The sequence below is a fragment of the Herpailurus yagouaroundi genome, unplaced genomic scaffold (genome assembly GCF_014898765.1).
Source record: "Herpailurus yagouaroundi ecotype Mexico unplaced genomic scaffold, PumYag 77, whole genome shotgun sequence".
Taxonomy (NCBI): domain Eukaryota; kingdom Metazoa; phylum Chordata; class Mammalia; order Carnivora; family Felidae; genus Herpailurus; species Herpailurus yagouaroundi.
Window position 1 is genome coordinate 93,860,245 of NW_024412388.1, and position 27,348 is coordinate 93,887,592.

Sequence of the window (27,348 nt, forward strand, 5' to 3'; positions counted from 1 at the left end):
GTCTGGAATTCCACCGAGACCCAGCAGGACATGAGACCTGCACTTCCCACAAAGCATGATGGGCCGTGCGCCTGCCAGTGAACTTGGCTCTTGTTCCCTCACAGGTCCAAGTGGGTTCCCCTGGGTGACTACATCTCCTCCAACACGGACGAATGCACAGCCACGCTGATGTATGCTGTCAACCTGAAGCAGTCTGGTTCCATCAACTTCGAGTACTACTACCCAGACTCCAGCATCATCTTCGAGTTTTTTGTAAGCCCCTGGCCATGGGGTAGGCTGGGAGGTAAAGGCTCTCCAAGGCTCAGATTCATTTACAGGATCACAAGCACATTTCCGGTTGGGGATTTTCCACAGTTGTCTTCCCTCTGGAGAGAACTATGGACAAATGGGCTGAGACTTCAAGATGTGGAGAGAAAGGCAGAAGTTCGGGGACTCTGCAGGGGCAGGAGACCCTAGGCATTCCGCCTGCTCAGACATGAAAACAGCATGTAAAGGCTTCTGAGTTATGAGTTATTTTTTCGGTGTTGATGCATTGCCTTTAAAAAAAATTTTTTTTTAATGTTTATTTACTTTTGAGAGAGACAGAGCATGAGCAGGGGAGGGGCAGAGAGAAAGGGAGACACAGGATCGGAAGCAGGCTCCAGGCTCCGAGCTGTCAGCACAGAGCCCGATGCGGGGCTTGAACCACGAACCATGAGACTATGACCTGAGCCAAAGTCAGATGCTTAACCTACTGAGCCACCCAGGCACCCCTGCTTTGATGTTTTGTGTGTATAACTAGCTCTTGCCCTGCTTTAGGACTAGTGTTTTGAGCTCAGTCCCCAAAGGAAACTGGAAACTCTTCCCCCATAAGAAGAGCCCTCTGGAAGGCTGTTGCAGCATGGGGGGGGGGGGGTGAAGAACCCATTTTCTTGGAAAGCTTTGACTCTGTCCCCAAACTCTTGCCGCCTCAGGTTCAGAATGACCAGTGCCAGCCCAATGTGGATGACTCCAGGTGGATGAAAACCACAGAGAAAGGGTGGGAATTCCACAGTGTAAGTATCATACCAGCCTTCTTGGAGCCTTTCCTGGGGATACCAGAAAAGGGATCAAGGGCTTTTCCTCCAAGGACAGTTTCCTACTGGTCTGGGCTTCCCAACCCTCTGTCCCTAGAAGGCAGGGGTCTGACATGATGAGGATGCCATAGTTTCTGTCCTCTTGAGTTGACAGAATATGGGTGTGGGCCGACTTGCTCCCATGGCTCGACCCCAAGGACCAGCAGCTTCGCAGGGTTAAGGGCCAGGTCTTCTGGGGATACACAGAACCAGAGAAGAGTGAGGGAAGTCCACTCACCCTCCTGTCAGCACCTTCAGGCTCCTCCATGGGTCTTACCTTGGAGATACTCATGGTATATGTGGGTGAGGGAGAGGCCATGAGGGTTGTAAGAGGAGGCTTCAAGGCAGAGAGGAGCTAAGCTGATCTGGGAGGAAGGGCAGAGCTGAGGAAGTTGAGGGAAGGGATCAGAAGAGGTGCCTCCACGCAGACAGTAAGGGGAAGAATCCCCACAAGAGGCTAATCCGATGGATTAGGGATATCCATCTCTGCAGCTAAATGAACTTCCTGTTTGCGGTTTCTAGGTCGAGCTAAACCGAGGCAATAATGTCCTCTATTGGAGAACCACAGCCTTCTCAGTGTGGTCCAAAGTTCCCAAGCCCGTGCTGGTGAGAAACATCGCCATAACAGGTATCAAGGGGGAGTTGGGTCCGGCATCTGCTGCTGATTTCCTAACTCTGTGTGTGTGTGTGGGGGGGGGGGGGGGGCTGGTGAGGGCCGGTCCCCAGGCCTCAGTCTCTAGGCTCAACCGTTGCTTTTCTATGTTGTTCGTCCTCCCTAGGGGTGGCCTACACTTCAGAATGCTTCCCCTGCAAACCTGGCACATATGCAGACAAGCAGGGCTCCTCTTTCTGCGAACTTTGCCCAGCCAACTCTTACTCAAATAAGGGAGAGACTTCCTGCCACCAGTGTGACCCTGACAAATACTCAGGTGATGTTTCTGAGGGTGGGTAGAGTTTGGTGGAGGTGGGGAGGGGGTGATAACCAACAAACATGGGGAGAAAACAGGAAGGAGAGCATCCTTCTGACCATGCTGAAGACGATGCTTCTTAAACCCTGGTTTCCTGGACACTGGAAGAGCCCTGCTGATCCACACTCCACTGATCACTCTGGAAACAAAAATGAAATCGTCCAACAAGTAATTATTGAGCCCCTACTATGTGCCAGGTTCTAGGTGCTTGGAATACACCAGTGAACAAAATCGACAAAGCTCCTTGTTTTCATGGAATTTACATTCTGGTGTGTGTGGGGGGGGGAGGCAGACAATAAACAGTAATGATAATAAATATATAATAAATTATAGTACATTAGACAGTAAAATGTGCAGGGGGCTGTGGCAAAAAGAAAAAGCAGTTCAGGGTTACAGGGATTAGGAAAGTTGGAGAAAGGGGTTGCAATCTTTTTATTTTTTTCCTAAGCAGTGAAATTTGTAGGCACAAAACCTTATATAAGATTACAGTTGGGGTGCTTGAGTGGCTCAGTCATTTGAGCGTCTGACTCTTGACTTCGGCTCAAGTCATGGTCTCATGGTTCACAGGTTCGAGCCCCGCATCGGGCTCTGCGCTGACAGTGCGGAGCCTGTTTGGGATTCTCTCTCTTTCTCCTTCTCTCTGCCCCTCCCCTGCATTCATGCTGTCTCTCTCAAAATGAATAAACATTAAAAAAAGATTATAGTTATAAATAATAGATACTATAAGTAAAAGGTATATGTTTATATATTTTAATTCATAACAATTATTATCAAAGTTAATTTAGAAGAGCCATGAGGCTGTATTGATGAGCAAAACATTTGATAGCAAGGGCTAAAGATGGAAGTTACAATCTTCTTACTACTTTTAGCAGCCTGAGCATCCATTGAATTCAAGGGAGGCCTTTTCAGGAAATCCAGGGTTCCTTGGAACATAGTTTAAAAACGAGTGTTCTGAGGGAAAATAAGGGGACAGGTGTAGCAGGCTGTTTCTAGTCTCTGAGTAGCTTCCTAAAGCATCACAACTTAAGAAACAGAACTGGTCATTTGAGGGAGTCCCAGGGTAGCAGGGCTATGGTGTAAGGTGGGCAGTCTCCCCAGAGGACCCTCTGCTCAGGCACCCCAGGCATTGGCACAGCGGCCAATCTCTAAGACAGGTTCTAAACAAATAAGCTGGGAGGGAGAAGGAGTCCCTTCACTTTCCCTATAAACACTCATAATTATTCCAGTTTCCTTTTCTTACCCAGACTCACATACACACCCAGCTCAAGGCTCTCTCTCAAGCAGACACTCAAACCTGTCCACAGACACACCCTTCAGCAGGTGTTACACTATGTGTTTGCTTGGCCAAGACGAGCCACTGACCATGTGAACCGCTTGTTTTTTACACTATTCCTAAAACAACAGTCCTGTTTATCTACATAGATCTTGCCAAATGAGTATAGTTTTCAGCAAGAACAGGAATGTTGAGATCTTGAGGGATGTTTTTAATCCATAAGTCTAAATTCCTGTTTTTCCACTTGCATTTCTCATTCTCCTTCCCTGCTCTATCAATGGCAGCCTTTGTTGGTCTTAGTCTCCAGCTGCCTTTCCAGCCCAGCAGCTGTACAAGAGTTTGAATGGCAAGGTGGCTTTAGAGAAACCGCCTGGGAATGTTTTGATCAACTCTGTATGTAAACTGATTGTCATCCAGACAACTGTTACGAAAGTGTTCGGTTGGGAGTCTGAGTTTTTGAACTTTTGCCACCAGGTTCTCAATCCACCTCTTTGACTAGAAAGTGAGTTTTTACAATGACTTGACTCTTCCAGAATACAGGGTCAGTGGGAGGCTGGGGAAATGCAGAGAGAGAGAGAGAGAGAGAAAGAAAGTGAGAGAGAGAGGCGGGGGTGGGGGAGAGATCAGAGCCTATGATGGACTGTGCGTAAAGGGAGGTCAGAAGACCCTGTGAACATTTAGTCATCCATTTACAACTAAGTCCTGAGTGCTGGCCAGGTGCCAGGGCTTGGGCTTGGTGCTAGAGTTGGAGCTGGTGCCTACCCCCTACCTTATGTTGGAAAGTAGGAACGCCGTTATAGGAACACCTGAATTTAGTAACCCCATGGTGCAGTAGCTGCTGGGATAGGAGCTCTGAGCGTAGCACACAGTAGAGGCAAAGAAGAGAACTGGTCAGTCCTTTACTGTGGAGACAGGAAAGGGTTCAGTGGCTGTGGTCTTGAAAGATGAGTTGGTGATTTGATGGATGTTCTAGAAGTGTAGCCAAAGCCAGAAGGCTCAGGGATCTTGAAGAAACTTGGCATGGCAGTAACTGACTTGGAGAGACCTAGCATCCAAGGCCAAGAGGTGGGCAGGCAACAGGCCATCCACCAGCCCTCCTGTGTCATGGCTAAACATTTGAGATTTGATCTTATCAGCAGGGATGGGGTGGGGGGGGGCATTAAAGAATTTTAGCTGGGGAGTAACATGATCTGGCTTGTGGTTTTGAAGGACCACTCTAGCTGCCATTTGGAAAATGGATGAGAAATGGAACAACTGGAGGTGGACGCCACAGTCCAGAGATTTTGCAACAGGCATCGTTGCCGGTATCCAGGACCTAGACTAGGAGCTGATGGGCCTGTATCTGTTAAGGACAAAGACTTGACTAAACGCATCTTTCTTATTGATAACTAAAATTTGATCATTAAGATGAATTCCTTTGTGTTACATTGAATATTAGGGACTTATTTCCTAGTAGAACAGCTTTGGGTTTAAGAGCATGGACTCCAGAACTAAATTACTAAGGTTCAAATCCCTGCTCCACCACTTACTAGCTCTGTCACCTGGGGCAAGTCCCCTGTCTGTGCCTGAGTTTCCTCATGTATAAAATGGGAGTGGCAATAATCCTATCTACCTCATAGTGTTATTGTGTGGATCATTTGATTACTACAGATAAAGGATTTGGAACAGTGCCCGGTATGTAGTAAGCACGTATTTTATCATAGCTGACCCTTGAACAACATGGGGACAAGGGGTACCCACCCCCCAGGTAATCAGAAATCCACATGTAACTTTTGAGTCTCCAGAAACTTAACTACTAATGACTGGAAGCCTTACTGCTAGCAAAAACAATTGATCAACACATATTTTGTATGTTTTGTGTATTATATACTGTATTCTTACAATAAAAGAAGCTGGAGGAAAAATGTTATTAAGAAAACCACAAGGAAATCTACTCCTGAAATCATTGTTGTACCATATGCTAACTAACTTGGATGTAAATTAAAAAATAAATAAAATATTAATAAAAAAAGAAAAAAAAAAGAAAACCACAAGGAAGAGCAAACACGTTTACAGTATATATACTGAATATACTGAATATATATATATATACTGAATATACTGAATATATATATATATATATATATATATATATATATATATATATATAAACCCAGTCTGCATATAAGTGGACCCGCCTGGTTCAAACCTGTGTTGTTCAAGGGTCAACTGTGTTCATTTCCGTCAAGGCTAGTCCCAGCTGTCTTCGCTTAATATGAAAGTACTTTTAGCATAGGTAACAACAGTAACACGTCACTTGGATGGTACTTTACAATTTACCAAACATTTTCTCATGTATTACTCACGGCAGAGTGCAGGACTGATCTCCCTGTTTATAAATGAACAAAGGGCAGCACAGAGAATTCGAGTGATTTGCCAAGAGTCTGAAGTGGGGTCTGACCTGGGCCAAGCGTTCATTAGATGCTTGAACCTTCAGGGGAAATGTTTTCCTGTGATGCAGTGGATCAGGATGACAAGACCTTGTACTACTAGAGGTGGGGAGAAGGTCCTGGAAGGAGGTGGGAGGCTCAAAGAGAGAAACTGGAGCCCCCATGATAAACTTTATCTTCTCACAGTTTTGCCCTGGGGCCAATGCTGTAGGAATCACTTTTCACTCCCTCACCAACCATCTAGGCCGATCTTTCAAACTTGACTAGTACCCAACTTAAACACTTTGATGAAACCTGAGCTAGGGAAGTAAGGTCCGTCTCAGCATTTGGGTTAATCATTTCTTAAAACTACCTTAGCAGTTGTCAGTGTGTAAACAGCTGGACCCTTTTTGCTGAAACCTGGAGCTAGGGCATCAGGTTGAGCAAATATTTGACAAAAGAGAAAAGTCCTTGTGCAGAATGTACTTTCTTCCATGCAACTTGCAATTTGCTAGACCCAGTATGCAAGGTCCTGGGAATTGGTGTGTTTTCAGCATCTCCCCCCAAACTTCTCCTGGCCCAGTTTGTCAAAAGCAGGAGTCCCTGGATCTCTCTGTGCTGAATGAGGCCTTCTGCTTGTTAGCCAAGTCAATGAGCTGAGAAGACTCCAGCTGTCTCTCAGGCAGTATTTCCCTCTTGCCCAGACTAATAAGACAGGGACAGAAGAGGTGTGAGAATGCGTGGTTGAGGAAGCTCCCCAGGGCAGGCCAAGGAAGCTGTAACTAGGAGATTCTCTGATCTAGGAACTCATTTGGTGCCTTGGAAAGAAGAAGGGACCAGTTGGGAAATAAGCCTTCGCTGGGAAAGAGAGAAAGAAATTCCTCAATCCTTATTTAAAATCCCATGACAGTTACCAGATAGAAATCATTCGCACAAACCCAGGTAATAATAGTTATTAGCATTTAGTGAGTCCCTACTTACGATGTGCCAGGGATGTGCTGGCTCCAGTGAGGTGGATATTATTATTCCTGCTCTACAGATGAGAGTACTAAGCCTCAGGTTCAGTAACTTGCCTGAAGTGTGACACAGCTGGTAAATGAAGCAGGATCTGGGGTGCCTGGGTGGCTCAGTAGTTTACGCGTCTGACTTCAGCTCAGGTCATGATCTCAGGGTTTGTGGGTTCGAGCCCCGCATCAGGCTCTGTGCTGACCGCTCAGAGCCTGGAGCCTGCTTCGGATCTGTGTCTCCGGCTCTCTTTGCCCCTCCCCCTCTCATGCCATGTCTCTCTCTTTCTCTCTCTCTCAAAAATAAATAAACATTAAAAAAAAATTTTTTTTTAAAGAAATAAAGCAGGATCCAAACCCAGTTCTGTCTAACTTAAAATCTCAGTCCACTCTATCACACAGCCTGTCAGATAACATATAGAGTGAGGAGGTCTCACTTGTATTAAACGTTTACCTGCAGGTGACAACAATAGTCACTGTAGAAATGATGGAGACAGGTGTAGTGGTAGTATTGTACTAGCACTCTATAAAGCCATGACTTATTTTGGGGAAGTAAAGTCCCTGGAAATTTTTAAAAATTTATTTTCAAAAGTTATGTATATCTTTCTGGATAGAAGAAACAGGTCTTTTTGCAAATTCTCAACATGTTTGTAATTCAGAAAAGGTGAAATTCATTGTTTCAAAGAGGGATACACTGAAATAGTTCTTGCTATCGAGGCACTCATAGGGTTAAAGCAAACTGACATACAGAGAGTAGAATAAATAAAATGATAGTTAAGACGGTTTTTATTAGGAACAGGTCAGGGTTAGAGATGGCACCAGGATGTTTGGGGGTAGGGAAAGTGGAAAGAGCTCTATATCTTTTTTTTTTTAATGTTTATTTATATTTGAGAAAGAGAGAGAGTGAGCGCAAGCAGGGCAGGGGCAGAGAACGAGACAGAGACAGAATCTGAGGAAGGCTTCAGGCTCTGAACTGTCAGCACAGAGCCCGACGTGGGTCTTGAACTCAGGAACCGTGAGATGATGACCTGAGCTGAAGTCAGATGCTTAACTGACTGAACCACCCAGGCACCCCAAGAGCTCCATGTCTTAAGTGGAGTCAGAGGAAATTATCAGCTCATTTGCGTAGGATGGTTGCCTGGAAAAGGGAAAACAGGATGCGGGTTTCAGGAACTTACGTTAATGGCGGTTAACCTGTAAGATGCTCTTTCCAGCTAGTCGCCCTCCTCACTGGTCCCCTGGCCGGTCCCCTTCTCTCTGCCCCTCCCCACCGTGCGGGCCCAGTGGCTTCTCATAGCACTAGGGAGAGGTGCAAAGGGGGTATCTGAGCAGGGCTTTAGGGACCGGAAGTGAAACAAAGGGAAGGGTGGGTATGCAGGGTGTTCTACTCCAGTCAGTACCTGTGTTGTGCTATACCCCTGGGTCTTAGAGGTCATAGGTCATGAGCGAGTGGGCAAGAGCTCTGCTTTCTTATATAACTTCAACTATTTGTCCTTACTTTTGCAACTTAGAAAAAGGATCTTCCTCCTGCAAAGTACGCCCGGCCTGCACAGACAAAGACTACTTCTACACTCACACAGCCTGTGATGCCAACGGAGAGGTGGGTAGCGTGATCTTGGAGCCCCTTTGTCCCAGATAGTTCCTTTGCCTGCTCCTTGGGCTTTACCACATTTGGAGTTCCAGAGGTCAGCGAAGCTGGCACCAGAGAAAACCCCACAGACCTCCGCAGTGACCCTGGGGCCAAGGGGGGAAGCAAAACAAGACGGCCTCATTCATTTTCAGGTCAGAGACTCGTTTTTGCCCCATTTGTTCCGCTCCTTAGTTACATGTGCTCTGTTGCAAAAAGCCATTTCATTTTCTTTTGCTTGGTTTCTTCCATTTGCTTATTAGCCCCTCTGGGCAATGACTGCCTGTCCATGCACACTTATTTCCTCATGGAACTCATCAGACTTGTCCCCTTGGTGCTGCTTTTGTGGGCTGGCAAAGGGAATTGATTCCTACTTCCTGGCTCACTGGAGAATGGCCTGACTGTTTGGTCTTTGCTGGTTCCCTCTTTCCCCCAGGCTTTCTGCCTCAGAAAGACTTTCCTTTGTAGTCTACATCGCCACTGAGTCAGCAGCCGTGTTTTGAGTATTAATGCAGTGCCAGGCTTGGTGCTCAAGTTGGGGACTCTGCGGTGACAGAAGTGCCTGCCCTCGGGGAGCTCGCAGTCCTAAGAAAGAGGGTGAGGGAGGAGAACAGGGCCTGACCAAAGCAAGAAGAAAGATGTGCAGGGCCCTGGGAGAAACCGGGAGAGGAGTGACCAGGACTTGGGGGTCCAGGAAGGCCTTTCAGCGGTCATGTGTTCATTTCAACAGTCAGTCATGGTGCTAAGCACTCCGTATACAACAGTCAACCAAACAGAGGGAACATCTACTCTTATGGAACTTAATTCTTGCTGGGGCATAAGTGGAGAGAGAGAGAGACAACAGATGAACAACAAATTAGACTATATCAGTAAGTGGAGAGAAAAAAAAATAAAAGATTAGGAGACAGAGAATGACAGAGGGTGGAGATACTATTTTAGAGAGGGTCGGGATCGACATTTGAGGAGGTGACATTTGAACAGAGACCTGAGTGAGATGAGTGGGGGCCCCAGCGCTTTCCAGGCAGAGGGCACAGCAGGTGTGGAGCTCCTAAGACGATTTGTCTTAGATTAGACGTTCTAGATGAGTTGTCTGTATCTGTATCCCTAAACCACAGCCTCTCAGGCAGAGAGAATGAGAAGTTGGGAAATCTGCATTCAGCATTAAGCATGTGCATGGCTCTTAGGGTGCATAGGTATTTGCCGGCTGGATGGCTGGATAGATTCTCCTTTTGCCAAATAAGCACGGGATAAAGTCTGGTCCTTAGCAGTGGCTGTTTTTCATAATCATCTCCTACTCTCCACCCTCCCCCACCCCTTTCTTCATGTTTGGAGCATCATTCCCTTGCCCAACAGCCAAGGGAGAATGGCTGCACATATCATCAGTTGTACCTTACATTCAGTTCTGCAGTGTTTGGGGTTCTGTATGACCTTGAAAAAATTATTTTCATTTTATTGGCATCAGTTGACTCACTAATTAAATGAGGACACTTAATCCTGCTCCTCTTCTCCCCGCTTGGCATAACATATGACTGAATGTGGCTCTTTGCTTCCTTCTGCCCCAGTCTCTCCCCTCCCAGGCCCAGGCAAAGGCCCTCTAAATCTGTAGTGAGCTCTGCTGCCTGCCAGCCTGGCTGTCTGCCCTTGCCTTTGGATGCTCAGTAGGGCCAGAACCAGTGCTCCGCCTTAGCAGCCCAGCTAAGGCTCAGGGGAGGAGCCCTGAAGCGTGAGTGCACACGAACATGGGTTCATCAGGAATGCTTTACAGAACTCTTGTGATTTGTGCCTCATGCCCACACTGGTTCTGCTGAGTATCATGATTTCACGTTGCCTTCTAAACTGTATTTTTAAAAATATTTTTTAGAGTTTATTTATTTTGAGAGAGGGAAAGAGAGAGCACATGCGGGGGAAGGGCAGAGAGAAGGAGAGACAGAATCCCAAGCAGACTCTGTGCTATCAACCCAGAGCCCTACGTGGGGCTCCAACTCATGAGATCATGACCTGAGCTGAGACCAAGAGCCAGACACGTAACCCACTGTGCCACCCAGGTGCCCCTAAACTGTATTTAAAAAAAAAATTGTTTTTTAACGTTTATTTATTTTTGAGACAGAGAGAGACAGAGCATGAACGGGGGAGGGTCAGAGAGAGAGGGAAACACAGAATCTGGAACAGGCTCCAGGCTCTGAGCTGTCAGCACAGAGCCCAACACGGGGCTCGAACCCACGGACCGTGAGATCATGACCTGAGCCAAAATCGGACGCCCAACCGACTGAGCCACCCAGGCGCCCCTAAACTGTATTTTTAAATCAAGGGCTGTAACTCGTAACTCGAGCTGACTCGCATGATTGCCCTGGTGACCTTTGCCGTGCCTCGGCGGTTTCTCAGGGACTAGATTGGCCAATTCACTGGGGCTGCTGCATGTGCTGCTCTAAGGGATGGCCCAAGTCAGTCTTCCTGCTCCCCAGACCCTTCTCTCCATGAGACTCAAGGGGACAGGCTGAGAGCGCCTAGGTTAGAGCACAAGCCCAGGGCTCTGGCCATTAGCTGCTCTTCCAAGGGAGGAATCTCTTCACAGCTGAGCTGAGCAGGAAGAGGAGGAGCTCTAGCACTCACTGTCAGCAAAGACAGCACAGGTTCCTTTTAAGACTTGTCACTTCTTATCCTGAATAGAATGGAAAGATGCCTTATTCATCCACCTTTTCACATATATGGTAGTGCTGCACAGATTATCACATCAGCGTAATCCACAGAAGTACTTTTTGTCTCTGACTCAGCCCAAGGACCACACAGGAGGCTTGGAGCTGCTGAACCAGGAGCCTCCTGTAGGTCAACCCCTGTTCTGTATAGATGCCCCCATCAGAAGAGTAGGGATGGCCCTAGTGAATGACAGATACAATGCTTCCCTTCCCCACTGATGTGATAGATGACCATTCCTCTTCCCTCCTCCCCAGCTTTATTGAGATGTAATTGACATATAACATTGTGTAAGCTTAAGGTGTACAGTGTGTTGATTTGATGTATTTGTATATTGCAAGATGATGACCACCATAGCATTAATTAATACCTCCACTATATCACTTAATTACCCTTTTTATTTTTGCAGTGAGAACATTTAAGATCTACTCCCTTGGCGACTCTCAAGTATATACAGAAATACAGTACTACTAACTGTAACCACCTTGATGCACCTTAGATCCCCAGAACTTATTGGTCTTATAACTACAAGTTTATACCCTTTGGCCAACATTGTCCCTTCTGCCTTGATGTCTCAGAGAACACAGTAGCCATAGATTGTTATTATGTGATTGTTACCCTTGCTAGATGGTGAGCACCTTAAGGGCAGGGGGCCATGTCTCATTCATCTCTGAGCCACCAGGTCTGGCACACAGATGTATTAGGCTTTCTAAAATGTCTATTGAGTAAATGAAAAGGCAAAGAAAATACTTGGAAGACAAATTGGGACACCCCTTTCTATGTTTTGGGGTTGTCATCGGCTACTTTTCCCGTGACCTTAGTAGTGATAAGATTCTACATTGGAATCAGAGCTTTCTCTGGAGACAGCTGGTCCTCCCATGACCATTCTTTCTGTCACACAAGTCCTCATTAAGTATTTCCCTCTTCATCCAGTCAACATTCAGCAAATATTTGTCGAGCACAACCATGTGCCAGGCTCTGGGCTAGGGTCATGGGAGGCACTGGTAACCAAAACAAGTTCCCCACCCTGGTGGAACTTTCGTTATAGCCCAGAGTCCTCCCACCTCACCCCATTCTCGAGATAAATTCCTAAAGATGTGCCAAATGCCACACAGGCTGAGCGTTCTTAATCCATTTCTGCAGACACAGCTCATGTACAAATGGGCCCAGCCGAAAATCTGTGGTGAAGATCTCAAGGGGGCCGTGAAACTGCCTGCTTCTGGCGTGAAGACCCACTGCCCACCCTGCAACCCAGGCTTTTCCAAAACCAACAACAGCGCCTGCGAGCCCTGCCCTTATGGCTCTTACTCCAACGGCTCTGGTAACCTCTTTATCTGCATTCTACCCATTCCCACATCACCCACATGGGTGGTCAGCTGAATGTGCATTCTGTCCTTCCAAGGACGCAGTAAGGACTGGGCCACTCTGTGGACTAAGTTCAGGAGAAGAGAGGGCAGGGTGGGACCTGTCTGCAGGCCAGAGTCATACTTGAGAACTGCCTGCCTTCCTCCCTATTCCAACTGCGAATGTGACTCGGGCTTGAAGTACCCAGTCCTCACCACAGAGACTGCTAGCATGCAGCAGGGATGCTAACCAGAAGGTCTGGGAAGCTGGGATGGCCAGCTTGACACAATCAGAGCCATAAGCCATGCTGCAGAAAGGAGTTGGGAGGATTTGTGTGCCTATTCATGTAAATGCATTTACTGATAATAATGTGACAAATAATATGAACTACATGCATCAGACTAGGAGACACATTTAAGTCTCAAAATGAAGAACTTGGTGAGCAGGTAGGACAGCTGGAGTTTTGGAATTCAGGGTCAGAATTTACGTCCTGAGTTTGTTAAATACATTGTCAGAATGTTTTTGAGTCAACTCGATATAACCGTGCTATGGTGCTCAGCATCACCCTCCTTTGGCTGCCTGCCCTTGTCGCCACTTAATCTGTGTGACAGCAGCTCTGGTCAGGGTGGCCGCGGCCTCCCCGCTGAAGGTGTGGATCTTGTGGTTACCCCAGATTGCACCCACTGCCCAGCCGGGACTGAGCCTGCTGTGGGATTCGAATACAAATGGTGGAACACGTTGCCTTCAAACATGGAAACCACCGTTCTCAGTGGGATCAACTTTGAGTACAAGGGCATGACCGGTAAGTGCGTCCCCACTTACTGTGAGCTGTCGGCTCCCTGCTCACCCTACAGGGACTCCTCCACTTCACATTTCTTCATAATAGTGATGTCTACAACGAAATGAGCTAATCATGTCATGCATTCTCTCTAAAGTTCCACTCCTTGCGGATATTTATCCTCCAAAACTTAGTTTTAGAGACAAAGCCAGAACTAGAAGCAAGGTGCACACTCCAAAGAGCTTGCTCTGAGAGTTTCAGAGGCTTTGACCCAAGTAGCAGGATAAATAACATGACTTGGTTGGGCTAGTGGTTCTGGATGCCTAAAAGGACAGTGTTCTCTCAGCATGTCATCTGGGTGTACGCTTGCCCTTCATCTGAGACCACTGGGGTGTTAACTCTCCCCTCTCTTTTTCCAGGCTGGGAGGTGGCTGGTGATCACATTTATACAGCAGTTGGAGCTTCAGACAATGACTTCATGATTCTCACTCTGGTTGTGCCAGGATTCAGGTGAGGAATACAAAACCCAGGGGAATCCCGCACCACCTTGGCCACAATCAAGTCCCACATAGCTTAGAAGGTTGTAGAGGAGAGGGCTTCTGGCATGCAGAAGTATGAGTTCAGAATAGAGGAGAGCAATGGTAATGGTCTGACAAAGATAATCTGAATGCTAATATGGCTTCTTAGTTGCTGCCCATGCTGGCGGACCTACTGGTCGCGCTCCCTCTCATCTGGCTTCTCTCATCTATTGGCCACATGCTACTCAAATTCTTCCTCCTGGGGGCGCCTGGATGGCTCAGTTGGTTAAGCATCCAACTCTTGGTTTCGGCTCAGGTCATGATCTCATGGTTGGTGGGTTCAGGCACCACATGGGGCTCTGTGCTGTCAGAGAAGAGCCTGGTTGGGGTGCTCTTTCCTCTCTCTCTCTCTCTCTGCCCCTCCCCCACCGCACATGTGCGCACACACACTCTCTCTCTCAAAATAAATAAAAATAAATTTGTCCTCCTCACGGCATCTAGATAAAATGTTACCAAAAACAAAACAAAACAAATCAAAAAACCAAAAACCCTTTTAAAAAGGAGAGCCAGAAATACCCATAGACAGTTCATCTTTATTTGGGGTAAGAAGACTGAGATGGATTGTTCTCATTGTCATATTGATCCCCATATCCCAAGAAGACCTACGACATTAAGCAATTTGTTTGCCATTAAAAAAAAAAAATACTACAGGCAGTGTGGTACAATGGAAAGAATAATAGGCTGAAGACAGGACACTTGAACTTTGCCAATTATTGGCTTTGTGAACTTGGAAAAGTCACCATGCTCCCCCTATAGGCTTCAGACTCCTCATCTGTAAAACAAGTCACATTCTGTGACTTTGGACTAACTCAGGTTGAGATGATTCTTCCAGCCCAGTGGTTGGCACAACTGTATACACGGGAGCTGGGACTGATGGTACTTAGAATACGAGCAAATGGCCAAAGCCAAAAGAAAAGCCATAAAAGGATTTCCAAAGCCAAAGTGAATTCTTGTACCCATATGTGCTTTCAGGATAGTGGGGGGGGACCACTGAAGAGGTTCCCTATTTCCAGTCTGTCTTCTCCACTACCTTCTTCAAACTCCCTCCTTTCCATCCCTGGCACAGTGCTCAGCCCAAAGTGGTTGCTCAAAAGCTATTCATTTCCTTTCCCTTAATTTACACTACTCAGAGATGAGCAGTTATATCCCATTTGCAAGGTGAGCAAAATTTTTAGGCTTTTTGGGGGGATAACATTCCTAAAAGTACGTATCAATTTTCAAATCTGATTGCTATGGTAAAGTCCTTCCTCAAATCACCCACTCACCACCACCCCTTACCTGCCCCCTTGGGCATGGATCTCTTTCCCAAAAGAAGGACCAGACTAAAAACTTGGCTTGAAGAGATGATAAATTGAAATATCTGCTCATTTGACCTAGGAAAAGCTCCCACCACCCCAGAGAATGAGCTGCTAAGTGAATGTAGGTAATTTACATCTTATGATGGTGGAGCTTCTCAAACCTTAATGTGCTTATGCATCACCTAGGAATCCTGTTAGTGTGCAGATTCTGATTCAGTGGGTCTGGGGAGAGGCCTGAGGTTCTGTGCATCTAATAAGCTCGGGTTAGGGTGATGCTGCTGGTCTGGGGACCCCACTCTGCTAGTGAGGTTATATAGCATTTTACTAAGCACTCGTACATCTGGTATGCCTTTGGATCTCACCACAATGATGGAAGGTAAATAAGAAAGATATTATCACCTTCATTCTACAGATGAGAAAACTACAATTTGGCTAGGACAAGGTCACATAGCTAGGTGGCAGAATTGGACTTAATCCATGCTGTTTCCAACATACTCAGAACTTAATCCTGTCCCCCCAGCAGACCCTTTGCTGCTGTCTGGGCTCTTCAGTAAGCATTGCCTGACCTCTGGAATTGACTTTTAATTTCTGCGCCACAGACCTCCACAGTCAGTGATGGCAGACACAGAGAATAAAGAGGTGGCCAGGATCACATTTGTCTTTGAGACCATCTGTTCTGTGAACTGTGAGCTCTACTTCATGGTGGTATGTTTCCCTTTCCTTGTCTGCTATGGGGCTTCCAGGGACTATGGGGAGGGTTGCCCCCCGCCCCCCGCCCCATTGGCACATGAACATAACTGACAACCTGCTTATAGCGACTTCACAGAGGAAGGGCCTGGACTGTCCATCAGGAACTTAACAGTTTAACATGGGTCTGACCAACTGTAATGGGCCCTGGGATGGCAGCAGCACGGGTGCCCTGCCCCTCACCAGCCACCCAGCAATTGTACTGTCTTCACTTTTCTGTCTCGGGTTCAGGGTGTGAATTCTAGGACCAACACTCCCGTAGAGACATGGAAAGGTTCCAAGGGCAAACAATCCTACACCTATATCATCGAGGAGAATGCTACTATGAGCTTCACCTGGGCCTTCCAGAGGACTACTTTTCATGAGACAGTAAGCTCCTCCCCTTCCGCAGACCCCTGGCTCCCAGGAGACACCTCTGAGTCAGGATGATCCCTGGCATTAGCTTAAGTATGAGTGTGAGGTTCAGAATCCAAGGGTTAGAAGAATCTTAAGGAGTCCAGCAGGGAACTGCCTACTCCAGCCCCTGAGAAGCACCCAGCCTTGTCCAAATGACTTCCAGGGAAGATGACACTCTAAGTACTAATACTTTTTTCCCCTTTCACAAGGAAAAGACCTGCTTTTTTTCATATATCATTATCTACTGCATATTTCCCCCATGGCACTTAATATTTTTATACAACATTTAGAGTGGGTTAGTCTTGGTTTAATGTGACACAAAATGTACATAAAGAGCTACTATTTAGTGAGAAAAAAAAAAGGATTCTTCCAAGACTTTTCTCAAGTATTACAGGGTAAAAGAGGGTTAAGTAGTAATTTGCTATTTCTAGAGAACTCAATTGCTGCTGGTGTCTCAGGCCTCTGCCCTCTTTCTTCTTGTTTCCAGGGCAGGAAGTATACCAATGACGTCGCCAAGATCTACTCCATCAATGTCACCAACGTCATGGATGGGGTGGCCTCCTACTGCCGTCCCTGTGCCCTGGAAGACTCTGACATGGGCTCCTCCTGCACCGCTTGTCCTGCTGGCTACTACATTGATCGGGATTCAGGAACCTGCCACTCCTGCCCCCCTAACACAATCCTGAAAGCCCACCAGCCTTATGGCATCCAGGCCTGCATGCCCTGTGGTCCAGGGACCAAGAGCAACAAGGTGCCAGCAATGTGTCATGCATCCTAACCTTGGCCCTCTGGATGAACCATCTCAGAGGGTTCCAGGACCTGGGTGGGATTTTTGAGGGGCTGATACCCAAGCATTCCCTGTAGCTTACTCCCAGGTTAAGTCCTTGAGGACACCCACCCAGGCTGTGACCATGGACGGCAAGTTCTTAGCTGTAGACATTGGTTTTCAGGGTCTACGCCTCAGTCAAGGAAGGACAAGTCTCATCTTCAAGAGATGGGTTAGGGAGATCTGTGACTGTCTGGTCCAGAGGGTTATTTGGAATCTCCGCAGAGACTTAAAGGAAAGGAATAGGAGCTCGGGTTCACATTCAGCCTACTTCAATCCAGACAATTGTCATGGGTATTTGCCCTGAGTCCTTTGGGAAGGCAACCCGCCTTTGCTGGGACATGCAGTTAACTGGCATTGCTCTCTTTTATCCTAGAGATTTCTTCTAAAGTAGAAAAGCAGTGCTGTTGCCCCATGTACTTTCTAAAGCTAAGAAAGTTCTGTGACAGAAAGCTCTTAGGTGTTCATTAATGCTTTTAAATGAATTTGTATTTTATTTATCACAAACACACAAACATCTGTAAGGCATTGTTTATGCAGCCCATGAATGCTGCTCAGTTTAGCTGTGCAGTAAAAAGCCACAATTCTGCAGATCCCAGACAACCTCTTTTGGGCACCCTAGACTTTTGCCACTAACTTCCTCCCCTGGGGCTCCCTCTGCCGTTGTGGGAGGGAGTGGCAGTTGCATGTGGCTGCTGCTGAACGGGGACCCTAAAACAGAGCAAGGCGGGGGGTGGTTATGGGAAATAAGTCCACTTTTGAAGCTCAGTGTCCTGCAGAGAACCTGGGAGAGAGGAGGCAGGGTTCAGTGAGTTTTAAATGGGGAGGGAGCAAGGCTTGTATTTCCTCCTCTGCCATCTTGAACACCCTTCTTCCAGTTAGCAATTCTTGTCTTCTGCTTAAAAGCAAGATGGGCTACCTTGTGTATTGAGAGAGTTCTATATCCAGGCTGAGGGACAAGGCTATAAAAATCTGACCGAATTCCTTACTGGAAAACAGTAGATTTGCGTTTGTACATCATATATGTGCTAATAATTGAACTGTGAGATGCACATGACCCCCACTAGCCCATTTGCCTCGTTTTAATGTCCACTCAATCTGTACGTCCGCTTCTTTCACCCCTGGGCTGGACCAGGCTGGGGACGATAGCCACCCCTCTCCACTACAGTCTCCTCCAAGTGCTGCCCACGCAGCGGGCCTGACGGACCCTTTCCCCTCAGATCCACTCTCTGTGCTACAATGACTGCACCTTCTCGATCAGCACTCCGACCAGGGTTTTGGACTACAACTTCCTGGCTTTGGCAAAAACCGTCTCTCTGGCTGGAGGGCCAAGCTTCACTTCCAAAGGGCTGAAATACTTCCATCACTTTACCCTCAGTCTGTGTGGAAACCAGGTAAGGTGTACGCGAGCTGATGGCATCATATTGAAAGAGGACACCAGTGGGTCAGAGCCAGAGATGACACAGGAGCAAAGCCAAAAAAAAAAAAAAAAAAAAAAAAGGCATCAGGCAGTTTAGGAAACTGAAAGGTTTCTAAGTGATTATTATTCTCCCTCAGGACCTTTTCCTATAAAATCAGATGTTTGGTTTATAAACATTTAGGAAAATAAAGGTGTTCAAGATAAGATGTTCGTTTACTCCTACCTGACTTTTATTCTTTCAAAATGAATATGTAAAAACAATGCAGAAGGAAGATTCTGTTCCCTTTAAAAAGCAGTCTTCACTAATCATGGAACTTGTTATTTGTTTTCTTCCCCCCCCCCTTTTTTAAATTTAAATTTTAGTTAGTTAACATACAGTGCAACATTGATTTCAGGAGTAGAATTCAGTGATTCATCACTTACATACAACACCCAGTGCTCATCACAAGTGCCCTCCTTAGTACCCATCATCCATCTGGCCCATCCCCCACCTACCTCCAGCTGTCAACCCATAGTTTGTTCTCTATCATTTAAAATATCCCTTACAGGGGCGCCTGGGTGGCTCAGTCTGTTGAGCATCCAGTTTCGGCTCAGGTCATGATCTCACGGTTTGTGAGTTTGAGCCCCCGTCAGGCTCTGTGCTGACAGCTTGGAGCATGGAGCCTGGAGCCTACTTCAGATTTTGTGTCTCTATGTCTCTCTACCCCTCCCCCACTTGTGCTCTGTCTCTCTCTGTCAAAAGTAAATAAAAGGTAAAAAAAAAAAATTTTTTTTTAATCCTTTATGGTTTGTTTCCCTCTCTTCTCTTCCCTCCCCTTCCCATACGTTCATCTGTTTTGTTTCTTAAATTCCATCATATGGTGAAATCATATGGTATTAGTCTTTCTCTGATTGACTTATTTTGCTTAGCATGATACATTCTAGCTCCATCCACATCACTGCAAATGGCAAGATTTCATTCTTTTTGATGGCTGAGTAATATTCCATTGTATATATACCACATTTTTATTCATTTGTCAATCGATGGACATTTGGGTTCTCTCCACAGTTGGCTATTGTTGATAATGCTGCTAAATTGTCAATAGTTTGAATCTGTATTTTTGTATCCTTTGGATAAATACCTAACAGTGCAATTGCTGGGTCATAGGATAGTTCTATTTTTAGTTTCTTGAGGAACCTCCATACTATTCTCCAGAGTGGCTGCGCCAGTTTGCATTCCCACTAACAGTGCCAGAGGCTTCCCTGTTATTTGTTTTCTAAAGGCTGGATAGGGGCGCCTGGGTGGCGCAGTCGGTTAAGCGTCCGACTTCAGCCAGGTCACGATCTCGCGGTCCGTGAGTTCGAGCCCCGCGTCAGGCTCTGGGCTGATGGCTCAGAGCCTGGAGCCTGTTTCTGATTCTGTGTCTCCCTCTCTCTCTGCCCCTCCCCCGTTCATGCTCTGTCTCTCTCTGTCCCCCAAAAAATAAAATAAACGTTGAAAAAAAAATTTAAAGGCTGGATAAAATAAACTGTAGTTCATCCCTGTGAACCTTTGCTGACAGTATAAAAGAAAGTAATGTGAAGGGCTTTACAGGATATTAAAAGAATGTTATGTTCAGCCATTTCATGCTGCTGCAAATATTTTGGATCAAAAATTCAAAGGCAGAAATTAAAGGGCAATCACACCACTACTGCACTTAACTAAATCACAAACAAGGCAGGATTCATAGCTGGAGAGTTATTAGTTTCAAATGTTACAAAATAAAGAGCATCTTGAGCCTTTAGTCTGTGACCCTGTGAGCAGTGAGGCCTTTACACAGCACAGCTTTTACCACCTTCTGTAGCGTGCAAAAAAAATTTGACTTGTGTTTATGTAGACAACAGGCCAAGAAATAAACTAATCAATATTCTATGGCAATTATGTCTTAATAAAAGAAAGGAAGGAAGGAAGGAAGGAAGGAATGAAGGAAGGAAAGAACTAATCTATGGAAAGTTCAAGATACATGTCTCTTATCTTGTCTTTCAAAGTCTTTGAAGAAGTTAAAATGAAGCTTCCACAGTGAGTTAGTGATAACTCAGGAATTGAGACTGATTAAAGGAAGACCATGTAGTAAAAGTTTCATTCAGTGAGCTGGAAGGTAGATGAAGATGTGGAGTTTGGAGAGATTGCCTTCTTTTCTTTGCTCCTTTTATCTTTTCAGAAATGCTTACTGTGTACTGTCACACGACAGACTGGCACTTCAAAGACAAAATAACTCTTTGTTTTACCATAAGGTACAGATTTCTTTCTGTTCTCATGTTCCTTATTTCTTACACTCTAAAAAATAAGCTAAGAACCACCAGATTTAGCAACTGACATTGCTTCATTTTTAACAAAACTTAGAATATTGAAAATCCTACATTGTAAATGCTTAATACACTTACATTTTTAAAAATTTTATTAAGTTCTATTTATTTTAATTTTTTAATGTTTATTTATTTTGAGAGAGAGAGAGAGGCAGAGAGGCACAGAGACAGAGAGACAGAGTGCAAGCAGGGGAGGGGCAGAGAGGGAGGGAGACACAGAATGTGAAGCAGGCTCCAGGCTCTGAGCTGTCAGCACAGAGCCCAATGCGGGGCTCAATCTCACAAACCGTGAGATCATGACCTGAGCCAAAGTTGGATACTCAACCGACCGAGCCACCCAGGTGCCCCAGAAAAAATTTTATTAAGTTTAAAATTTTAATCCTGGTATAGTTAAAATACAGTGTTATATTAGTGTCAGGTATATAATACAGTGATTCAACACTTCCATATATCACCCTGTGCTCATCGTGATAAGTGTGCTCCTTAATCCCCATCACCTATTTACCCCATCCCCCCACCTACCTCCTCTCTGATAAAACACCAGTTTGTTCTCTATAGTTAAGAGTCTGTTTCTTGGTTTGCCTCTCTCTCTCTTTTTCCCCCTCTTTGTTCATTTCCTTTGTTTCTTAAATTCCACATATGAGTGAAATCATGGCTATTCATCTTTCTCTGTCTGACTTATTTCATTTAGCATTATACTCTCTAGCTCCAACCATGTTGTGGCAAAAGGCAAAATTTCATTCTTTTTTATGGCCAAACAATATTCCATTGTATGTATATACCACATCTTCTTTATCCATTAATATATCGATGGACGCTTGGGCTGCTTCAATAATTTGGCTATTGTAAATCATGCTGCAATAAACTTAGGGGTGCAGGGGCACCTGGGTTGCTCAGTCAGTTTAGTATCCAACTCTTGATTTTGGCTCAAGTCATGATCTCACAGTCGTGAGATCGAGCCCCACGTTGGGCTCCATGCTGGGCGTGGAGCCTCCTTAGGATATTCTCTCAGTCTCTCTGTCTCTCTCTCTCTCTCTCTCTCTGTCTCTCTCTCTCTCTCCCCCCCCTCCTCTGCTGCTCCCCAACTCAAGCTCTCATTGTCTCTCTCTCAAAATAAATATAATTTTAAAAAAAAATATTGAAAAGATGATTTTAATTTTTTTAAATGTTTATTTTTGAGAGAGAGAGACAGAGTGTGAGCAGGGGAGGGGCAGAGAGAGAGAGGGCGACACGAAATCTGAAACAGCCTCCAGGCTCTGAGCTGTCAGCACAGAGCCCAATGCAGGACTCGAACCCATGAACTGTTAGATCATGAGCTGAGCCAAAGTCAGATGCCTAACCGACTGAGCCACCCAGGCGCCCCACAAATGATTTTATATTAGCAGACAAGTTATATATTGATATTCCACAAATTTAACATTTTTTCAAGAACAATATCTCAGTATTTCCTCTACTATAAAATCTCCAGGAGGAAGGAGTCTTATGCCTACCATCTTCCAGAGTTCTCTACAGTGAGAGTTGTTATGGAATGTTTATTTCTTGGCATGTTCTCTATATAAACACAAACTTTCTTCTCTTGATACATTTTTAAAAATGGAATAGGTTCTAATTATTTCCCAGATGTCCTACCTCAAGGCAGGGAGGCAGTTACTTATGGGGTCTGTTTCAACTGCTGGGAATCTCTGTCTGGAAAGTGCTCCCAAGACAAGCACAGTGGAATCAGAGCACTAAGGGAGACACAGAGAGGGAATGTTCAAAAATTTCAGGAAACGAGTCATATATTTCAGCAGCTATCTAGAAAACTGGCCAGGGGAAGGTGGGCTGGTAGATTAGAGCTCCAGATTGTTTGCCACCATCACGACACCACTTATACAAGGTTCCCACGTGATTGCAAGGAAACAAAAAGGCTTGCGACCCCTGGGCCAGGCTTCCAGAAACTAGGACACCTAGGCCTTATTTTTAGCATAAAAAAAAAAAAAGTCTGTTTTATAATTAGATCTGGGATGAATCATTCCACTGCAACATACCATCGGAAGGCTGAAATTTCAGATGTGAAAAAGCTGTGCCCTCCTTCCTTTTGGGAGTTCTATGACCATTCACTGCTCCCCACTTCATCCTCTCTGTGTCTGCCAACCCAGGGTAAGAAAATGTCTGTGTGTGCCGACAATGTCACTGACCTCCGGATTCCTGAGGGTGAGTCGGGTTTCTCCAAATCCATCACCGCCTACATCTGCCAGGCGGTCATCATCCCCCCGGAGGTGACAGGCTACAAGGCTGGAGTGTCCTCACAGCCTGTCAGCCTGGCTGACCGACTTATCGGTGAGTAAATCAGCCGCTGCAGCCTGTTTGGGCTTGTATATGTGTAAGAGAGAGTGAAGCTACCGGGCTCTGAGGTGAAAAGGCCCCAGATGAGGGACCCAACCTCCTGACCTTTGTTTTCCATTCCATCCTGGGATGCCATGTGCCCCCTGGGGCTTCTGACAAACCTTGGTTCACCCTTTCATGAGCCACTCTGGGGTGTGATGAGATGGAGGAAGGTTGGATATTGACAGGTATTGAAAGAATTGAAGTGGTTGCCGGCTCATGCTACTAGTGACAACTAATTAGGAGCTCTAATTTGGCAGGGGTGACAACAGATATGACTCTGGATGGAATCACCTCCCCAGCCGAACTTTTCCACCCGGAGTCCTTGGGAATACCGGACGTGATCTTCTTTTATAGGTGACGATGAGAGACCAGTCTGTACAAGGGAAACCTAGGCCCCTCCACAATTTCTGGTGCATCCCTCTCTCCAGCCACCTACTTATCAAGCCAGAACATACCCGATGTCTAGCAGAACCACCCAGCAGTGACAGCTACAGGCTGGGAGTCCACTGATTCCCAGCTTCTGGGGTATTACTGGGGCAGATGTGCCCTGGAGGCAGGGAGAAATACGGGATTATCTGTGGCTGACTTCCCTTCCTGACTTAGGAGACTCCGGTGTTATGGATATGCTAACCTTTCCTGGACCAGTGCCTTTCCCCTTGACCACATCTCCCCGATCCCCACTCTCTCACTGTATAACCCCAGGCCTGTGCACTCCCAAGTCCTGACTTCCCCAGCAAGGAAACTGTTCCATGTTGACGTCAACGACTCTCCAATGGCACAGGTGAGTGATTCGTTCCCCTATGGGGGTTGGCTTTCTCTGCAGGTCCAGTGATGTGACCCAGTCCTGCAGTTCTGGGAGATCAGCCACCGTCCGTGTCAGATGCAGTCCACTGAAACCTGCCCCTGGAAGTCTGTCGCTGCCTAGGTAAAGGGGTGTAACAAAAGGTCTCCCTTCTTTGGACTCATTTCATCCCAAGAGCCAAAGAGAAAACAGTCTGAGAGCCATTCATTGGCTCTTGGGGACACAGTCATGGCTCCAAATTCTCGATCTTCAGATGTTAAGAATGGGGCAGAAGGATGAGTCAAAGCGACTCTCGCATTCCCATACCATTATGGGGACAGCGGCATAGCCAAGTGATTATTTGATTCATCTCCTCCCCTTACTAGCTATGTTATTGTGCATACATTTCTTATCTTCTCTGGGCCTCTTTTTCCTTATCTGTAAAATGAGGGTAATAATAAGTCCCCTCAGGGGGTGGTTGTGAACTTGTGGACTTCTCATGGTGTCTGGCATATGTACTCGCTATTATTAGGATGAGTAACGGTTTAAGGAATCCTAAGAATCTCTCCACAAATAAAAGACCCAATTCTGAGTTTAATAGCTGAGTGCATTAAATCGAGAATTCTGGAACCAGTTTGATGACCGCACCCCTCCCCCACCTCCTTTTTTTGCCCCACCTAACCCCAACTAACATTTTGAGGGGCACTGATGTCTTTTGTGTGTGTGTATTTTTTTATTTTTATTTTTTAGTGTTTGTTTATTTTTGAGAGAGCGACAGAGTTCGAGTTGGGGAGGGGTAGAGAGAGGGAAACAGAATCTGAAGCAGGCTCCAGGCTCTGAGCTGTCAGCACAGAGCCCAATGCAGGGCTCAAACCCACAAACTGCCAAGATCACGACCTGAGCTGAAGTTGGACGCTCAACTGACTGAGCCACCCAGGCAGAGGGGCACTAGTGTCTTGAGGAACATGGTTTGGGAAATGTTGCTCCTAAATAAGAGCCACTCAGGGAGACGGGGAACAAAGCACGATATTTTGACTCCGCAGTGGTGTCAAAATGTTAAGACCGCTTTTCTTGTTGTAAACATCACAGTAAAGTACATAACAGCTACCCATGACCCGAAGTCTATTCCTGAAACCCACCCGCCAGGTAGCTGCATCAGAGTGGCTTTTTGCAAAATGTCACAAGTCCACGGAGAGAACAGGAGCCTCTGAAGTGTTGGTTGGAGTAGCCATGCTAGAGCTCAGACACCTGGCATTAGCTGTGATAATGTCAGCAAAACAAACGGGCAGAGAGTAGAGAGCCCGGTGGAGGGTGGGAGATCAGAGAGCAAGACCTGTGTTAAGGACTAGTTGGAAGGGTCCTGGTGGGGTTCACAGTTTGGCAAGGAGAGGATGGATCAGGCAAGCTATGAGATGACAGGACTCCCACCACCCAGCCAGTGAGCGCTCAAGTCTCTTTTCTGCTTTGTCAGCACATGCTCCGATGGGACCTGTGATGGCTGTAACTTCCACTTCCTGTGGGAAAGTGTGGCTGCTTGTCCGCTCTGCTCCCCTGCTGACTACCACGCTATTGTCAGCAGCTGCGTGGCTGGGATCCAGGTGGGTTTCTCTCCTTGGGGATGTCCCATGAGAGAAGGGAATGTGACCTCTAAGTTTCTTGTTTTCCTCCCCAACAGAAGACTACCTATGTGTGGCGAGAACCAAAGCTATGCGCGGGTGGCATCTCCCTGCCTGAGCAGAGAGTCACCATCTGCAAAACAATCGATTTCTGGCTGAAAGTGGGCATCTCTGCTGGCACCTGTACTGCCATCCTCCTCACCGTCTTGACCTGTTACTTTTGGAAAAAGAATCAAAAGTACATGATGGGGTATTGGAGTTTGGGGATGGACAGGGTTGGATCTTTGAAGTGGGAGGAGAACATCTGAGGGTTAAATTCATGGGGCTGTCCTCTGGAGTTGGCCACAGATGCTGTGACTCTGGCCAGAGACTGGTTGAGCCACTTATCCAACATATGTATTGGTTACCCTGACTCCTGAACACGGACAGTATCACACGGCAGTCTATAAATGGCTATTAGATGCTCAAAAGAAAAGCAAAGAGTACCCTAAATCTGTTGTTATTATTAACAATTAAAATAATAAATTTACGATTCCAATATTTCTATTAAGCTTTGGGAACACAGAAACAGCCAGACTTAAGGAAAAAAGATCACTGAACTGGAAATCAAGATTCCTTAGCTATATGCCCAGCTCTCACACTATTTTGCTGTTTCAGACTCCTTATCTATGGTTACCTGTTTATAGCCCAGCCTCTCTCTCTCCTCCCTCCCTTATTCCACATTTTGTTGTCTTATCTTTCCCATCCCCTGTCTCATAGACTGGAGTACAAGTACTCCAAGCTGGTGATGAATGCCACCCTCAAGGACTGCGACCTGCCAGCAGCCGACAGTTGTGCCATCATGGAAGGCGAGGATGTGGAGGATGACCTCATTTTTACCAGCAAGAAGTCACTCTTTGGAAAGATCAGATCGTTTACCTCCAAGGTAGGGAGGCTCGTCAGTGCACTGAGGTCAGCCTGGAGGGCTGGAGAAGACACCAGTCCTAGGACACTGAATGGTCCCACACTGTTCAGGGATCACTACTCTGCTCCCCACCCTCCCTACTGTTCTGTCCCTTCACCCTCAAAATCCTGGCTTCTGCCTTTTGTGTTTCCAAACCTTTATTATTTCCCATGGGGTCCAAGGCTGCTCTTGACCAGGCTCCTTCTCTCCCAACATGCACTCCAGTTGATGAACTGTTTGGGCCTTTTAACTTCCAGAAGGAGTATTGAACCATCTACGTTGTAAGAATCATTTCCCCCCACCCCCACCCCTTTTTTATTTTTGAGGGTGGGGAAGAAGTGGTCTCTAGGATCAACTTCTGATAGAAGCGAGGCTCTCCTTTGACCAGTGGAGGGTGCTGTCCCCTTATGTCTGGACCTGGTCCTTTGGGAGCTGAGTCAACAGCTAAGTCTAGGCTGCTCACCACTGAGCATTGTGGAGCTGGGAGAGTTGGCTCTGTCCGTGTGGCTGGGTGAGCGAGTTTGAAGCTCATAAATGCAACACCCACAACCCTGTCGCTGGGTGTGGGGCCAGCAGAGAGCATCCAAGCAACTCCTCCAGGGCCACAGCCCTCTGCAGCCCCACTCTGCCAGAACGCACACCTCACTGCTGCCCTGAACCAGTTCATCAAACAGGTGTGGGTGGGGAGGGTGGTAAGAAGAGAGGAGAGGACTGGAAGGTTGGTGAGGGAAGGAGGGTGGGTAGGTGTTTAGATTGTAGAATCTCATTCCTTTTGTACTGACCTATCAGGGTGACTCCCTTGGCCTTTTTAAAAATCGTGTGTGTGTGTGTGTGTGTGTGTGTGTGTGTGTGTGTGTGTGTGTG

General features: G+C 46.4%; 1 protein-coding gene and 1 long non-coding RNA gene across 6 annotated transcripts in view; one reads left to right on the forward strand and one right to left on the reverse strand.

Moving 5' to 3' along the window:
* Positions 1–27,348, forward strand: part of ELAPOR1 (endosome-lysosome associated apoptosis and autophagy regulator 1) — a 72,434-nt gene that overhangs the window by 44,341 nt on the left and 745 nt on the right. For 3 of the 5 annotated variants that reach the window (XM_040471194.1, XM_040471197.1, XM_040471198.1), the window contains 19 exons: positions 105–252; positions 954–1,034; positions 1,617–1,722; positions 1,874–2,023; positions 8,259–8,347; positions 12,209–12,386; positions 13,083–13,211; positions 13,607–13,697; positions 15,663–15,768; positions 16,042–16,179; positions 16,694–16,957; positions 18,253–18,426; positions 22,916–23,096; positions 23,402–23,498; positions 23,968–24,069; positions 25,397–25,523; positions 25,601–25,779; positions 26,301–26,466; positions 26,710–26,765. In XM_040471194.1, coding sequence (XP_040327128.1) covers positions 105–252; positions 954–1,034; positions 1,617–1,722; positions 1,874–2,023; positions 8,259–8,347; positions 12,209–12,386; positions 13,083–13,211; positions 13,607–13,697; positions 15,663–15,768; positions 16,042–16,179; positions 16,694–16,957; positions 18,253–18,426; positions 22,916–23,096; positions 23,402–23,498; positions 23,968–24,069; positions 25,397–25,523; positions 25,601–25,779; positions 26,301–26,466; positions 26,710–26,765 — 2,562 coding nt within the window. The remainder of the gene's footprint in view (positions 1–104; positions 253–953; positions 1,035–1,616; positions 1,723–1,873; positions 2,024–8,258; positions 8,348–12,208; positions 12,387–13,082; positions 13,212–13,606; positions 13,698–15,662; positions 15,769–16,041; positions 16,180–16,693; positions 16,958–18,252; positions 18,427–22,915; positions 23,097–23,401; positions 23,499–23,967; positions 24,070–25,396; positions 25,524–25,600; positions 25,780–26,300; positions 26,467–26,709; positions 26,766–27,348) is intronic. The other 2 variants (XM_040471196.1, XM_040471195.1) reach the window with 1 other exon arrangement.
* The window catches only part of LOC121027619 (uncharacterized), a 40,614-nt gene that overhangs the window by 4,959 nt on the left and 8,307 nt on the right, over positions 1–27,348 (reverse strand). The window lies entirely within an intron of this gene.